Below are 16,565 nucleotides of genomic sequence, written 5' to 3'. Positions count from 1 at the left end.
TCCCTATTTTGGGCATGTAATTATACAACAATATAACGTCACGCGACGCGTTGTGAGCTATACGATACCTACAGGTCGTGCTACTCCTTACACCCTACCAGACCCAACGTGATTTCAACTCACCTTGCAAAAGGGTTTAAATAAAATAAAGTGGGGGCTGCGGTCACCAAAATCAGTAGAGTTCATCCAGCAATCTGCCTGTTAGATTATGAGATACCTTGTGTGCAATGTTGAAATGTTCCCTGAGGGTGGTGCTACAGGAAAGGTCAAATGAAGCTATGGAACACTGAACCGGAACAGGAAATGGGTTTGACATCTTCTGGAACCCTGAAACTACAGTTATGCACAGAGCATTTGAAAATGATGGGAGGCAACAGTCTGGCTCGTGAGACTACTAGTGCAGCGAGCCAGCGACAGAGAATGCCCTCACCTCCCAACTTCCCACCCAGACACAAACACAGGCAATTGTGTTCACTGGAGCGCCCAGCCATGCCAGAGGCACCGACGTGGAGGAATTGAACCCCAGTCTCCACGGTAGTGGAGAGGAACTTGGCCTGCACCATCCAGACACTGTGTCATGAATGTTTAATCGGAAAACCGATTGACATTTTGTAAAAGAATGCAACAAGAATACACCAAGCATTAAAACACATTATTTACCAATTTAATAGTAATTTAACACAACTCAAGTTCTAAAACAATTCAAACAAAGTACAACGACAACATTGTGGAGAGAATATCAACATGTCACCAACATGTAGCATTTATCTAAAGCTTGTAATGAACATCCATCTTTTACATAGAATTCATTAGAATTATGAATGAGCAATGATTGCTTGGCCACTTGTACATGGGAGTAGAGTTGGGATTCTTCAGGATTTTAACAATTCTGGTTCCTTAACAATTTCGTCTTGACGGTCTGATTCCTTAACGGTTTCCTTCAAGGATTCTGACTGGTTCCAAATGGACCCTTACAGGTCTGTAACTCTGAGAGTTATTGTTCTTGAAATTGAAAAGTTTGAGAACCAATGATTTTGTCATTGTATAGCAGACATGAAGTCCACATACCAGCTCTGAGAGAGTGATAAACCGGTTCCGGAAACGGTTCCAAATATGATGGAACCAATTCCGGTTCCTCAATGTTGGATCCGGTTCCTCCGGGTTCCGGATCCCAACCCTACATGGGAGAGAGGAGAGAGCATAGCGTTCTGGGGAAAGTAACAACATGGGGGAAGAGAGGACGAGGACGAAGAACGAGAGGCAATAACAGCAGAGTAGAAAATGAGGGAGAGAGGAGGAGGAGGGGAGGATGGAGGTGAGACAAGAGAAGAAAAGAGGGAGATAGAGGAAAAGGACAGACGGCGAGATGATGCAGAGGAAGCGGTACGGGATATAAAGAACCTGAATTATTCTGCTGATTCACAAAACAGCAAAACATGGCCAAGTCAGCTAACAGGACAGTGGAAGAGAAATCAGCTTTTTCCACACGTCCCCACTGGGACCCTTATACAGCGGGAGAGAGAGGAGCTGATTGTGCCATCAGCAACAAACCAACTCCCCCTTCTCAAAGAGCTTGGGACAACAACTCTGAATCCCAGATGGATCTCCAGATTGTAACTAACATTGAGAGACCATTCATTTACACTTTTTTTGGAATGTGTCCTGTTCAGGGACTAGTTGAGACTAGTTTTGAGTTTATAGAAAGTGGTTACATGGCATTTGTTGGCATTCTGTTGCTCATAGATTCATAAGAGTAAATACATTTACAGAAAGGACACTGCATGAACACTTATTGCCACAGCAGCACTGATTTTAGGGGGGGGGGGTCCTATTCCAAGGTAGATGCATGCCGAGAACTACGTACATATTTTTCTTCTGAGTCAAAAAGCTGTAGTCCACTGGTTCCAAAACTTTTATGAATCATGGGCCATTTCTCATCTGACCTGATTGGCCATTTGGCCACTTGGTGGCCAAATCAGGAAGATCTGTCAGAGGTCCATACTTGGAACCATCTGTCCATGTTCCTTTTCTTCATTTCTTTAGCGTAGTATACTTTAAGTTCCTACTTATCTGTTTTGCCAACTATTTGGGGAGCCACTTGTAATATCCTGACGGCCCATAGGTTGGGAATGGATGCTGTAGTCCATTCATAGACTTGGAGCAAGTCATACAGTTCACACCAGTGCCAGCATGCTGTTCAGCATTTCATATCTTTAATATCCTAACTTTCTGACAGTCCCCCTCTCCTTATAGTTGCAGCAACCGCTTTTAAAGGAATTACGCCAGTGTTTCAATAAATAACCCCGTGAGGGCTTCAATTCATAGAGAATGTTGCTTTTCTTGCATTCCTTTAAATTGAATAAAGAATCCAAATACAAAGAAAATACTTAAATTTAAGAAAATAGGGGTCCTTGACAAACAATAACAAAACTATATTAAAATACAATGTATAAACTGCAACACAACTGTCACACAGGGTTCCTACACATTCTTTACATTAAAATTCCATACTTTTCCTTACATGCGTAGGAAACCTGCTCACAGTCAGGGGTGCAATGCTCAGTGGACGGGGTTGCACGCCGAGCAACCACTTATTTGGCCAGGGGGACGCGCAGGCACACGCCTAGATTTAAAACTACTTTAAATTCACACTTCATCAAAGTTTACAGAGGCTCCCGACTCACGCCAGGTACATTAACATAGGAATTAGCCTATATGCATATCAATTGTCCATTGTGTGACCTGTACTGTAGGTGTTAAGCGACGCGCGTGTCACGTCATTAAAATAGAGAGCAACCACTTCTCAAATGAGCATAGCATCACTGCTCACAGTACAATCCAAGTGTCATGTATCCAGTCGTATAGTCATTAGTACTTTTCGCTCAAACTTTACCATTTAAAACACTTCCGGGATAAACAGTCTCACGCTCGAACGAGGAGTGTGCCTGGGCAAGCACGTTCGTGTGAACTCAGTTTGTGTTGAACCCCACGAGCTGGATTCTTCATTCACCGTGAAGGAATGTGAGAAAAACTCTTTAACTCTTTAATCTCTTCCTGGCGATTAACCTTCACAAATCTAAGACAATTGTCGATTCCCCTGCTTTTAAGGCCTAATCCTGGCATGCATCTACAGTATAGCGTTGCTATCGGGCAGAAACCTTGTACTGTATCTCCATATTTCTAATTTGTTGTGTTTTTTCGTAAATTAATGTCCTACTTCCATCATACAAGAGTGTCACACAAAAGCAGATCTATAAGCTATAAGCTTGTAGATGGCTATTTTCTTAATTTTAATTTAAAAATAAATATGATTAAAAAAAAGGAAAGGTTATGGATGTGCAAGGTTTCCACCCAACAGCAACGATTTTGAAGTTTACCCCCCCCCCCCCCCCGGGCACTGATGTAGATGTTGAAGTTTTACCTGAATTCACAAAGGAGGTGACACCTGAGATAGGATCAGGCAATTACATATATACTTTATATACACACTTTATACACCCACACACACACACACACACACACACACACACACACACACACACACACACACACACACACACACACACACACACACACACACACACACACACACACACACACACACACACACACACACACACACATTAAAGCAAAATTACACTTTCTAACTCCAAATATTAGCAAGATATCTTCAATGGTTGCTTCTTTATAGGACAACTTTGTTTTTTTACAACCAAGGTTTATGTTTTAGCTTGTAATTAAAGTAAATAAAAGATGTGTTAATAGTTTTTCATTTACTGCTTTCTATAGTTTTAGCAATTTTCGCGATCTTTTTTTACAGTGAGTGGGGGCATTCGGGCAGGTGGCTAAAAATGTATTTTTTACACAATAAAAAAGGTCCCGTGGTCTTTGATGGCCAGATGTGAGTTATTGGGGGCTAGAAGAGCTACTGTAAATAATAGTAAAGAAATAGCTGGGTTATTGTGTTAAAAAAAGACATATTTAGCCACCTGCCCGAATGCCCCCGCCCACTGTAAAAAAAGATTGCAAATATTGCTAAAACTATAGAAAGCGGTAAATGATTTTTTTTAACACTCATCTTTTATTTACTTTAATTACAAGCTAAAACATAAACCTTGGTTGTAAAAAAAAACTTTAATTCGAAATTGATCATTTATGTGCTAAAAGAGTGACTTTGAGACATGTTTAAAGGTAGGGTAAGTGATTTTCTTGGGTTAAAATAAGTGTTAAATAGCTCTATATTCTGATAGTACTCATTGCTATAGAGTGTTTGTTCAGTATTAGGAGTCTACTTGTCTCTCCACCTCTTTATTAAACAGAAAATGCATTTTCGTTTCAGTTTCAGTTTCATTTCCAATTATATCCAACCAGGACAGAGAACTCAATCAGGATATAGATTAAACAAGTGAAATTGGAAGTGATGACACTAAGAAATGAGCAGGCAAAATTGGAACTGGAACACTATACAAATTAAGCTTAAAAATGGGTACTTTCTCCTGATTGGCTGAGATTTTGACACCTACCGAAAAATGTATTTTCTGTTTATTAAAGAGCTGGAGAGACGGGGAGACTCCTGTCACTGAAAAAACACTCTATAGCAATGATTACTATCAGAATATAGTATTTTAACCTTTTAACAAAATACCTTTTGTTTTAACCAAAAAATATCACTTACCCTACCTTTAACAGTCCAATGTAAGTCCATTTGGATGATCAGTTTCTAATCAATGAAGCAACTATTGAAGATATCTCGCCAATATTTGGAGTTGCATCATAGCAAGATAAATACACAACCCAAACTTCTACCAAAGTGTCATTTTGCTTCAAATATGACCATGTGAAAGTCAGCTTGTCTGCACTGTAGCTTAGAAAGGCAGGGGGAGGACATTCATTTCAAGGCGTGGTCGTAGGGGGCTTGAAAAGGCCAGTCTTTCTGAAGTAGCGGACAATGAGAGGCACAGACACCAGAGTGATGCTGATGCGTGCCGGGGCGAAGAGCTTGTGTACAGCGTAGGCCAATACGAACGTGCTCGTTCCCGCCGCCATCTTGGACTCGACGATCGCCTCGCTGAAGCCCACCTTGCAAAGCACCGCCGTCATGTCAATCCCACTGGAGAGACAAGAGGCCACACAGAAACAGGTTAGAGTGTATTCACCACTTTATTTATTCACCGACCCTGGCATCCTGATTTTTATTAAAATGTTACAAAATTATTCTTTTTTTCAAAGTTTAAGAAAAAGTTTTGTTAAAGTGTTTAAAGGCTCTATATTCTGATAGTACTATGGCGTGTTTGTTTAGTAACAGGGGTCTTCCCGTCTCCGCAGCTCTATAGTAAAGAAAATACTATACTATATACTATACTAAACAAGAAAATACATTTCGGGTCGGGACAGCAATTTAATCCAATCAAGAGAGATAACTCATACAGGATACAGGATAAATAAGTGATATTGGAAGTAATGAAACAAAACAATGAGCAGACAAAACTGGAACTGAACCACTATCAAATTGTAACCAAGCTTTGTGGGGGCTCTCGCTCCTGATCTGATCAAATTGAAAATGTATTTTGTGTTTATTAAAGAGATGGAGAGACCCATGTTACTGAACAATCTATAGCTATGATTACTATTGGAATATAGAACTTCATTATTTATGTAAATACTTTGTGTCTTTCTTACACACACTTAGACCCCCTTGGTGAGTGTGGATAAGGCTGAAATATAGATCTCCACTAGAGGGAGTATTGTCATACAGGAGTGGTTTGTAATAGTTAATAGTTAAAATGTTTCAGCTTTTTTCTTTCATGTGCTGGAGGCTGATGAATGTATTGTAGATCCCCAAATGTCACACGGTATTCCACAAATCAATCCAAAGAATCAAAAGGGAAGCCCCCTTTGAACAAGGTACAAAAGAGTCTTGATGTCACAGATCAGCCCAAAGATTCAATGAATCACACCACTGGAGACTAAATATACAAAGGTGTTGACACAAGGCTCAGAGCTACATCACTACAGCATATCGCTCTTTTCACACTTTAACAGCTCTGGTTGTGCAAGCCAAGCTTCCATCCAGCTAAATGCAGGGATCCATCTGTGCCTTGACAACTGGTTACCCCAGTGCTGAGCATTGAAATGCCGCTCCTCGTGCCTTGGCTCGGTGGCTAGACAGCGATAATGCTCTGTACATTGTGCAGTCCAAGGGTCATTAAGAAAGCTACAGTATATTGTCGCTGTCGGGTGGAAACCTGGTATGTACAAAACCGTTGCTCGCATCGCAAGGCATTGGGAGCTTGTAGATCTGCCATTTTCACTACTTTTGTGCGACACTCGAGTATGATAAAGTAGGACATTCATTTACGAAAAAAACTTAACAAAGTTGAAATATGGAAATATGAGGAGTGGGGCCACTACGCGTGGGTTGTAATTGTATCCCTGTCACCATGCACTGTTTTTAATGTAATGAAATAGCCATCTAATAAAGGCCTTTTAACTTTGTCACCAGATCTGAGTGCCTTGGAATTTGACATGAGGTTTTTACCCATTAGCAACGATATGAGGAACCCTCCAAGCTGCCAGATAATCTCTGCCTAGGCCCACTGGAATTCACACCCCTGGCACATGCCCACACAGACACAGAGAGAGAGGGCTACAAACTCTGGTGCACAGACCTAGCATGTGCTCGATTTTCCCTGCCAGTCATATAAAGCTGCGTCGCATTTAGTTGAGTTGTTACTTTTATGCCGACATTTTGTGAAAATCAAACAATAAAAACATGAAATGATAAAGATACATTTGCATATGATACCAAAGAGTGGTGCTGCTTTGAGGTTCACTGATCTTCTGTACAAGATTCAAATCATTGTGTCCACATGAAAAGCATTTTGAAACGAACTTTGAAGAATCCTGCATGTGGTACAGTAAGTGAACTTGAAAAACAGCTAATAAACCGATAGGTTTTTGAATAAATATGTAACACGTTTTAACCTAGTTTTTTCCCCAAAAGCAGCTCTTGTGACTCACTCGTGAGAGTAATTTACACTTTGTCATACAGCTGTGTCACTTGCCAAAAATAACAGAACATCCGCTATTTTTGGTGAACGACAGTTGGAACAAAGTGTAAAACTAGTGAGTCACACAGTAACCCATAAGAAAATTAGGGCTGTTTTTAACTTTCTTAGCGATTATTTGCCAATCACTTTTTTGATTTATTTGTCGATTACTTTTTAGATGAATTGAATAATCGAGCAGCTGTGTTTTTCTTTCTATATATCGATGTATCAATTAACCACATATGTGTTGTTTTATACTTAATCGCACAACGGTATGGTGCAAAAATAGTGAAAATAAGAGATCTATAAGCTCACAAGACGTTACATCTTGCCCAACATAGATATGGATAGATTATTAATCGATTTAGTTAGTTTGATTAGTTCAATTAACTGTTGCACCCCTAAAGAATATAACAGATTTTCTGTTATTTTTGTATGACCAAGTATAACTCTTAGCTCTAGTCCCAGAGCACTGGGGCATTTTAACAATATTACCTGGAGACAAGGAGGTAGAACATTCCCAGGGACATGAGGGACATTGAGATGTGGAAGGATACTCCCACTGCTCCGTACTCTTTGAAGACCTTCTTTAGCTGCTGGGTCTTGTTGGGCTTGTCCTGCTGCGGCTCGGACTCTGGCTCCCCCCGGGCCTTCGGTGAGGAGGAGGAAGAGGAAGGGGGGGGCTCCTTTACATTCTGCTCCTCCTGGGTGAAGAGAGAGAACATTAAAGAAGAAAATAGAGAGAAATAAAGAAGCAAAAATGAGGATTAATAGAATACTAATCATATAGGAAAAGAAAAAGGAATGGGAAATGGTGTTTGTGAGAGAGAGAGAGAGAGAGAGAGAGAGAGAGAGAGAGAGAGAGAGAGAGAGAGAGAGAGAGAGAGAGAGAGAGAGAGAGAGAGAGAGAGAGAGAGGAGAGAGAGAGAGAGAGAGAGAGAGAGAGAGAGAGAGAGAGAGAGAGAGAGAGAGAGAGAGAGAGAGAGAGAGAGAGAGAGAGAGAGAACAGTGAAGTGATACAGTAGAAAATGGGGTAGATTTCCCTCAACAGACAAATCATAACAATTTTCAGAGAGAGTAGTAGCCCTAGGAAAGTGATATCCAGATTCTGAAACTCCATCAGCCAGCATTGTCAGTAATAACACATAAAGTCTTCAGAAAGAATTTGAAAGCATAACAATGTGCTTTGAAGTCTATTGAACAAGAGAGTTGGAAAAACACATCTATCTTCATGAGTAAGACATTGTAATAATAATAAAATGCGACACTACATTATATGTTTGAACCATCAAGTCATTCTAGTCTCTGGGGTTCTCTTACTGTGGCTGTGTGATTCATTATCAAAGGAATTATATGAAATCTCTCTTGGGAGTCTGAATTGTGAGAGACAGCAGGCTACACGTTTCAAAGTCAAGAGATCGCACTTTCACTCTTTTAAAGACAACACTGAACCCTTCCTTGTGAGCCAGGTCTGCTGATGAACCTCACCTACCGGTCCAGCTGCATTTTTGAGAAACGTATGAATATACAGTAGATTTGTCTCTTTTTGTTGTTCCTTTTCTTTTCTGTACCTTTATTTTTGATTATGTTGTATCTGTGCTGTCCTTTATGTATGTAGGTTTGTATATGGGGGGGGCTGTATGTGTGCTTTTGTGAACATTTTAAACTAAAATAAAAATATTTAAAAAAAAATTGAGACATTTCAACAGCAAATCTTTTATGGGGGTCCCAGGCACACAAACAATTCAAATGGGGGTCCACGGCCAAATACATTTAAATTTGGAGTTCCTGAACATGAAAAACTAAAAAACTAAACATCTCACAGCTTACAGCAGTGGTTCCTATACATTTTCCTGTCAAGGATCCCAAAATTGTTATTTGGCCGTGGACCCCCATCTGAAAAGATTTTGTTCCAGAGCCCCATTAGAGAAGATTTGCGTCAGTCAGTTTTCAAAATAATTCAAAATCTTTCAATATGTTTTGAAAATAATAGATCTGTAAACTCATAACGCTTCACAACATGTTGTGAGCTTTTATATTGGCTATTTTTGAAAAGCTGAAGTATAAAATTGTGTTTAAACCCTTCCTCATTTTGCTAGGGATACCCTGGAACCCCAGCAAGTAACCTGGGGGACCCCGCACCCCACTTTGGGAACCCCTTGCTTAATGGCGGGGAGTTTGGGCTTCTGGGCTTTTATGGAGGGGAGAAAGTGCACCGCTGTGAAGGAAAGGGGTGCGCTGGATTTATAACAAATTATATATAACAAAATGAATATATATATATATATATAATGTCCACATAATTGTGGTCAATATCATGTTGAATTAGCTTACGCTGGACATAGATATTGAGATCCATAAGATAAAGCAGCTTAATAACAATATTAATAAGATGCAAATTAAAAGCAGCTTAGTCAATTGGGCAGCAATGCTGCTGACAACCTTGAGGTCATCCAAGTGGGCCAGACAAAGCCTGGACCTCTACAGTATGTGTTTACTCTATTGAGAGCAGAGTCCAGACAAGCCCATTCACTGAGTCAGCTGATTAAACATAGACTATTGTTGTGTTATTTGTGTAATTCAGTGGGAGAGCACCGACACACATGCACACAAAGACTTACAAGCAACACCCCCCACCACCCACCCCACACACACACACACACACACACACACACACACACACACACACACACACACACACACACACACACACACACACAGACAGTGTATGTCTGTGCCTTTGACCTTGGGACGCGCAACACTGTAATGAAAAAGCACCAGATACAATCCAGCAGCGTGACATGATGCAGAGAGCTGGCAGGTCATTCCAGCATGTAGTAGTAGTAGTAGTAAATGGATTAGTTCCACTAGTGCGCATTACATGAGTCACTTTCACACATGCACTGTATTATGGAAGCTTTCCTGACTTTAAAGCGGGGCTGTATGTATGGAACGCAACATTCCGGCTCAGTAGGATCGGATGTCTTTTACAGTAGTTTCTAACTAAAAGACGTGTCCCTTGTTGAACTGATAAGGGACACACTTTGTTCCTTCTTTTTAGGAATCAACAATTATTTTTGGGAATCAACAATCAATGACAGTTATGACACATATCTTACAAGCTCATATGCTGTACATATACTATAATACAGGTAAATTACATGAACCCTCTAGATTTAGTAAACTGGGCCCGGGTTGGCTCTGTACTTGGACCCCTTTTTTCTGTCTACCCCCAGAATATGGATTCTGGTTAATATAATATACAAAAACTGTACATACAGTATATACGTACAGTAAGATTGCATCTCTTTCTGGGCGTCCCTTATTTTTCTTAGAAATAAGGGACGTCCGGCTGGGTGTCCCATATTTCAATTTTAGGTAGATGTCAACCCTAGTGTGGGGGTGGTCTCTGAGGGGATCACCGAGCTCAATTATTTTCGGGCCACACCGGGAGGGGACATGTATTTTACCTTGCAGATTAAATATGGTCGCATCAGGGGCACTCTATTACAGTACCTGAATTTAATTTCAGGTACAATTAAAAAAAAAAAATCCAACATTATACTTGTACTGCAAACATTACATTTAATTGAAATGTTCAGCTTGCTAAGGAACTTAATTCTTTTATTGTCTTCTATCTATCAGGACTACAGGACCACAATGGAAACAAGCTTTTTGTGTTATCCTTTTAGCATTATTGTATAACTGTACCTCTGTACTTTTTGCAGTATTCAATCAATCAAAAGGTTATGCATCAAGTTGGATGGATAACTTAAAAGTGCCTTTAGGTAACGTTTTGATTTGGTGATAAAATAAAATTGAGGTGACTGTCGTGGAGGGGGGTGTACTGCGTTAAGTACAGCATGTGATGTTCTAGGCCATGACCTCCACCCATGCACACACTGATACCAAACATACTCAAACTGTCAGTAGTGTAGCGTTTATCTGTCTATTTGTCAGGGACTGGGAGCAGCCCTTAACCACCAACAGAAAAACAACACTTCTGTGTTCTACTAGTAACGTTACATTACATTTTAGAGCACGTATGGGAATCAGTATACTCTATGGACTATGGCCAGGATTCAATTTCAATTTCAAAATTTAGCAATTCAATTAAATATGTATGTTAACCCCTTAATCCCTATTTTGGGCACATTTAAAACATGAGTAAAAATGTATTTTTTTTTAACAAAAACAAATTATTCAAAAATAGCAGATCTACAAGCTCACAATGCATTGCATTTGTCATACAAAGAATAGGGCTTAAAGGTAGGGCAAGTGATATTTTTGGTTAAAACAAAAAGTATTTTGTTAAAACAAAAAGTATTTTGTTAAAAGGTTAAAACACTATATTCTGATAGTAATCATTGCTATAGAGTGTTTTTTCAGTAACAGTGTCTCCCTGTCTCTCCAGCTCTTTAATAAACAGAAAATACATTTTCCGGTAGGTGTCAAAATCTCAGCCAATCAGGAGAAAGTACACATTTTTAAGCTTAATTTGTATAGTGTTCCAGTTCCAATTTTGTCTGCTCATTTCTTAGTGTCATCACTTCCACATCACTGTCATCACTTTCACTTGTTTAATCTGTATCCTGATTGAGTTCTCTGTCCTGGTTGGATAAAATTGGAAATGATTTTTTCAATTCATTTTCTGTTTAATAAAGAGGTGGAGAGACAAGGAGACTCCTGTTACTGAACAAACACTCTATAGCAATGAGTACTATCAGATTATAGAGCTATTTAACACTTATTTTAACCAAAGCAAATCACTTACCCTACCTTTAAGTGGTTAAGAAATGTTTTAAACAAATTGAACCCTGACTTGGTACTCTAAGCAAAGTGTCGCTGGTTCAGTCCTTCTTGTCGTCAGTCTTTATAGTCACTGAACTGTCATAAAGAGTGCAATGACAAAACCGTAGTGCATGGAAAATCAATGCAATCATAACTAAATGCTTTTTAATTGCAGTCTTCAGGTTTGTTTTAGACTTCTCGACAGCAATGAAAGCATTAGAGAACAGCTTTGTCAACTACAAAAAGGACATCATATGGTGTTCATGTACAATCCTCAACAGCAAAGTCATTCAAACCTCCTGCTGCCAAAACACAGGAAATGCTTAACTATGCATTGTCTATTTTTAGTTGGTCTAATAACAGTGTGGCCTCCCAGTGCAATGTCATATTTCGAGGCCAGTCTGGAGCTGTGTGGAACTTCCTTATTTCTGCAAATATTTGAGGATGTACAGTATGGAACTCCATATTTAGGCAAAATGTGGGTGGGGGACATGCTGTACATACGGGAACATACAGACTAACACTGTTCTATACATACAGCTCGCCTATTAGGGCCACGCTGTAAAAATGTGTCACTGTAGGTGTAGGGTATAACAATTAATTTAACTACAACATATCTACCGAGACTCCTACTATCACATTAACTGAAATGTAAGCTGACAGAATGATGTCATTTGGAGAATATCGGTCCACTAGCCTGCTTTAAAAGCCTATATGATGATGGTAGTAAAAACTTCCAAGAGCATATAGCAGTGTGTGCTATAGATGTCATATTCAACTAACAAGGATGTTTATGCAGGTAAAACATATCTAGATGTAAGGATGGCAAGAGCTGGATGTGGCCCACTGACTTAATAATTCTAAAGTATTTAAAGGCATAGAATGTAACTTTGCCCTGTACATATATTTTTTTTTATCAATAATTTCCCCCACACCCAGCAGTTATCAGCCACTGATATAGAGAGAAATAAAGGGTAAAAAATTGTTTTGTTATGTAAACACAGGGAAAAGTTACAATATCCTTCAATGTCCTTTCATATCCAAAAAATATTTCTGCTGCACCCATTTCTGGTTGCTCTGTCTAGCTAACTGGGACTATGCCGATCAACAGATTATAAGACCACCAAAAGAGAAGAACATGGAAATAAACAAAAACTGCCCTTTTCCCTTTTGCCGCTACATGTCACGGAATTTGTCCTGAAACCGCAGGATGAGGCCAGAGCTCGGTGACATTGTCAGTAGTCTAGCAACAATGGACAATAGAGTGGGCGAAAGAGCAGGCCACTGCTTTTCAGAGAGGATAGGGCCGAGCCAGGCCAGGCCACGCTAAAAGCAAAGGCAGGCAGCAGTAGCCGTGGGAGTGTCATGTGATTGAGTGGCCAAAGGGAGTTGTGCCAGGGAGGGCGGGTAGGAGGGGAACAGTGGGCCTGCTGTGTCTGATAACAGCTTTTCAGGGGAATGAAAACATACATAACACACACTCACAAAGACCTTGTTAAATGCACACAAAAGAGGTATGCGTGCGTGTGTGCATGCACGCCACACACACACACACACACACACACACACACACACACACACACACACACACACACACACACACACACACACACACACACACACACACACACACACACACACACACGGTAAAGGGCCCTTATGTCAGACAGACTAATGCAGCGTCAAAATAGTGAGAGTGAAGTCTAGTCTTACAATCAAACCAAGGCATGGACCGAACTATAAAAATGTTAAAGCATACACAGCATTGGGCTTGCCTTTGACCCATTAGTCAAATTAGTTTTGCTACATTTATGTAGAAGTCCACCTGAATTGGACCAATGTCTAATTTGCTCCTAAGTTCTATTCTCTTAACTTGACTATGTTTTAATTGCATTCAAATGTTCTATAATGTTTTGTCCTTTTGCAATTTATCTTAATGCTCTTAATGTGCACTTAGTTTGAATTGCCTTGTTGCTGAAATGTGGTGTACAAATAAACTTGCCATGCCTATTAGATCCCCTTTTTAGAAACAAATATGGAGTACACGGCCACTGTCATAAACAAGTATAGGGACAGCAGTTTGCAGTGGTAGTTGTTTGTCAGCAGCTACTACCTGTGTTGCATTTTAACAGGGCCAGAGTCAGAGTGCCTTTCACATCCTGCTCAAAGAGAACGAGGCTCCTGGGAGCACAGACAGTGACTGGAGCCAGTGACTCAGCATCATTTGAGCTCTGTGTTGAAACCACTTACGAAATTGCTAAAAGTACCAATCTACAAGCTCAGTGTAAGCTGTAGATCTGCTATTTTCACTAAAAGCTCACTATGAGCTTATAGATCTACTATTTGTGCCATTTCTAAAGCATTTTTTAAACAAAATATGTGTTCTGTGCTATATAATAGAACATGTCAGGACACAGATAGATCTTCTAATTAGACTGCCTTTGTTTCTACTTAAGGTACATTTTGAACACATGAACTGCAGCCTGCGTAGAAAAGCATTGAATAAACAAACCACGTGGAGAACGCACCTCCTTGCATAACTTTACCGACTGCTGTTTACAGGGGGAAACATTCTGGATCCCATCCCACAGCCCGAGAGAATGGACAGTTGAACTTGAGCTCTAATTGGCTAGCTGGTTGCCAGGCAACCGCTGTGCCGATATAGGAGGACATAAATATCTCAAGGCAATGCACACCGGTTTGATAGATTTACCTCTTCTCTGTGCAATTAGAGAAGACAACCTTGTACCTAGATGACAACCACTACCTAGTTGTTGTACAGGGCATATTACATTCAACAGTATTGCCTTCTCGAGATGTTTACACTGTAGTTACATACATTATTACACTATGACGACAGCTGTCAACGGTTGCCCTGACAACCAACTTAGCCAATCGCCGCACTGTACAGCCCCGCCCGACTATAGGATCAACATTATATATACTGAAAATCTCCAGTCTGCAAATCCTAAATTTAGTGACATTTCATAATATTCCGCTCGATCGTGGATCTTCGAGCCTTGACCTCGACAAACAGTCGTGTCGTCACCGCCAGATCAACCTTGACCTCGCGTGTCGTGTGACAGTGTGAGCAAAGCATGATCACTGTTTAAACACTGAATTTGGAAAGGGGAGGGGGGGTCCAGGCAGGGGGTTAGACAAACACAATAGTTTACCCCGGCTTTGTTGTCGGTTTCCCCGGCGTCTGCCTCGCGTCTCTGCGTGGCAGCAGCTGTAGACGAGGCTCTTATTTGCATGTTGTTGGAACAACGTGGGCTGCAGCAGCAGCAGAGCTTCGTGCCAGCAGTAAACAAAGCAGCAGCACTGATCACTGTTTCTACTTGTCTACTTCTTAGGCACCTGTTTGCTGGTGGCAAGAGTGACTGACTGTAGTTGTACCCGTGGGTGTGATCTCTTCTGGTGGTGAGATCCACCCGATCAGATAAGTGTCCACGGTGGTCCGAGATCCTCCAGACAGGAGACAAGGATGAGTCCCACTTTTGGACAGCAATAACCTTCTCCTGTGTTCCTTGAGCATGGATCCCTGTGGCCGCTGCACAGAACGCACGGGGACATTGAATTGTACACTTAGGTAATCGTGTCCATGTGACGGCGCCCCATGGTCTGTTTACATTCACTTGCACTGTATGCAATGAGCCCGATGATGACTTGAACGCTTGATCTACAGCCGCCCACAGCCTGTTCGCTCCTCCGCGGCCGTACAACATGGTCACGTTGCTGGAAGAAGACGCCTGAAAGTGTCGTCGTCGTGGGTGTCTCACAAATGATAATAATCAAAGGATTTCGTTACCAACCCAGCTAATAATCATGGGTGGCAGCAGAGAACATGCTGCTGCCCTGTGCCCTCATATCTCCCACTAGTCCCACCACTTGCAGTGTTGCCAGGTTGTGTGAGAGAAATAACCAACCAGGTCTAAAACAAGCCCAGAAGAAGCGACCACTCTAACCCTATAGCCGACCAAAAAAAGTGGAACATTTGGGAATATTTTAAAATCCACAAAATCTTGTATGGGGGTCTCTGGCACAACATATTTTCAGAAGGTTGGGTGATTCAATGGGTCTACAAATAGGCTACATTCATTTGGAGGTCCTTGGCATGAAAATGTTTGAGAACCACTGGTTTAAACAACATTAGTTAACAAGCCCAAATAAGCAACTACATCTTACAAATACCACAACTACCATTTTTTGCAAGCAAGTTTACAGAAAAAGTCGCTTATAATAAGCCGACATGGCAACGCTGACCACTTGCTGATAATAAGCTACAGCCAATGAGGATTGACGCGCCTTTGAGTAGACTACGTAGAACATGGGGAGCAAAGGGAGGGGGAATTTAAAGGTGTAACAATGTAATTAGCAGTGGTGGAAAAAGTTCACATTTTTCACTTAAGTAAAAGTATCAATTTTGCAATGTAGAACTACTATGTTACAGGCAAAAGTCTGGAATTCAAAATTTACTTGACTAAAAGTACAAAAGTATTTGTAACAAAATGTACTTAAAGTACCAAAAGTAGAAAAGTACTCATTGTGCAGCATGTCCCATTTCACAAGTTTTCAAATGTATAAAATCCTTTGAAAATTGCAGATCTACAAGCTAACAATGCCTCACGATACAACGCATTGTGAGCTTGTAGATCGGCTCTTTTCAAATGGCGAAATGTATAGGGCTGAAGTGGTTAATGTATGTTTTGTAATAATAATCAA

The 16,565-nt window shown here is 40.6% G+C and overlaps 1 protein-coding gene across 3 annotated transcripts; it reads right to left on the bottom strand.

The window, feature by feature from the left end:
• Positions 1 to 660: 660 nt before the first annotated feature.
• On the bottom strand, positions 661 to 15,722 carry fam210b (family with sequence similarity 210 member B). Of its 3 annotated transcripts, none has more exons than XR_014601194.1 (4): positions 15,017 to 15,722; positions 7,545 to 7,753; positions 2,227 to 5,110; positions 661 to 2,193 (listed from the first exon to the last, which is right to left on the bottom strand). XR_014601194.1 is itself a non-coding variant. In XM_084062941.1 (3 exons), exons 1-3 carry the CDS (start codon positions 15,566 to 15,568, stop codon positions 4,894 to 4,896), a joined length of 978 nt encoding a protein of 325 aa, XP_083919067.1. In that variant the 5' UTR covers positions 15,569 to 15,722; the 3' UTR covers positions 661 to 4,893. The 3 variants fall into 3 exon arrangements, 1 of the variants encoding a protein (XP_083919067.1); XR_014601195.1 differs by having other exon boundaries at positions 661 to 3,488; positions 3,587 to 5,110; XM_084062941.1 differs by having other exon boundaries at positions 661 to 5,110.
• Positions 15,723 to 16,565: the final 843 nt, after the last annotated feature.

This window comes from Gymnoscopelus microlampas, assembly GCF_963454915.1.
Source record: "Gymnoscopelus microlampas genome assembly, chromosome: 7".
In the NCBI taxonomy this organism is placed as follows: Eukaryota; Metazoa; Chordata; class Actinopteri; order Myctophiformes; family Myctophidae; genus Gymnoscopelus; species Gymnoscopelus microlampas.
Note: the sequence above shows the minus strand (reverse complement) of the source record. Positions and strands in the feature narration are given on the sequence as shown.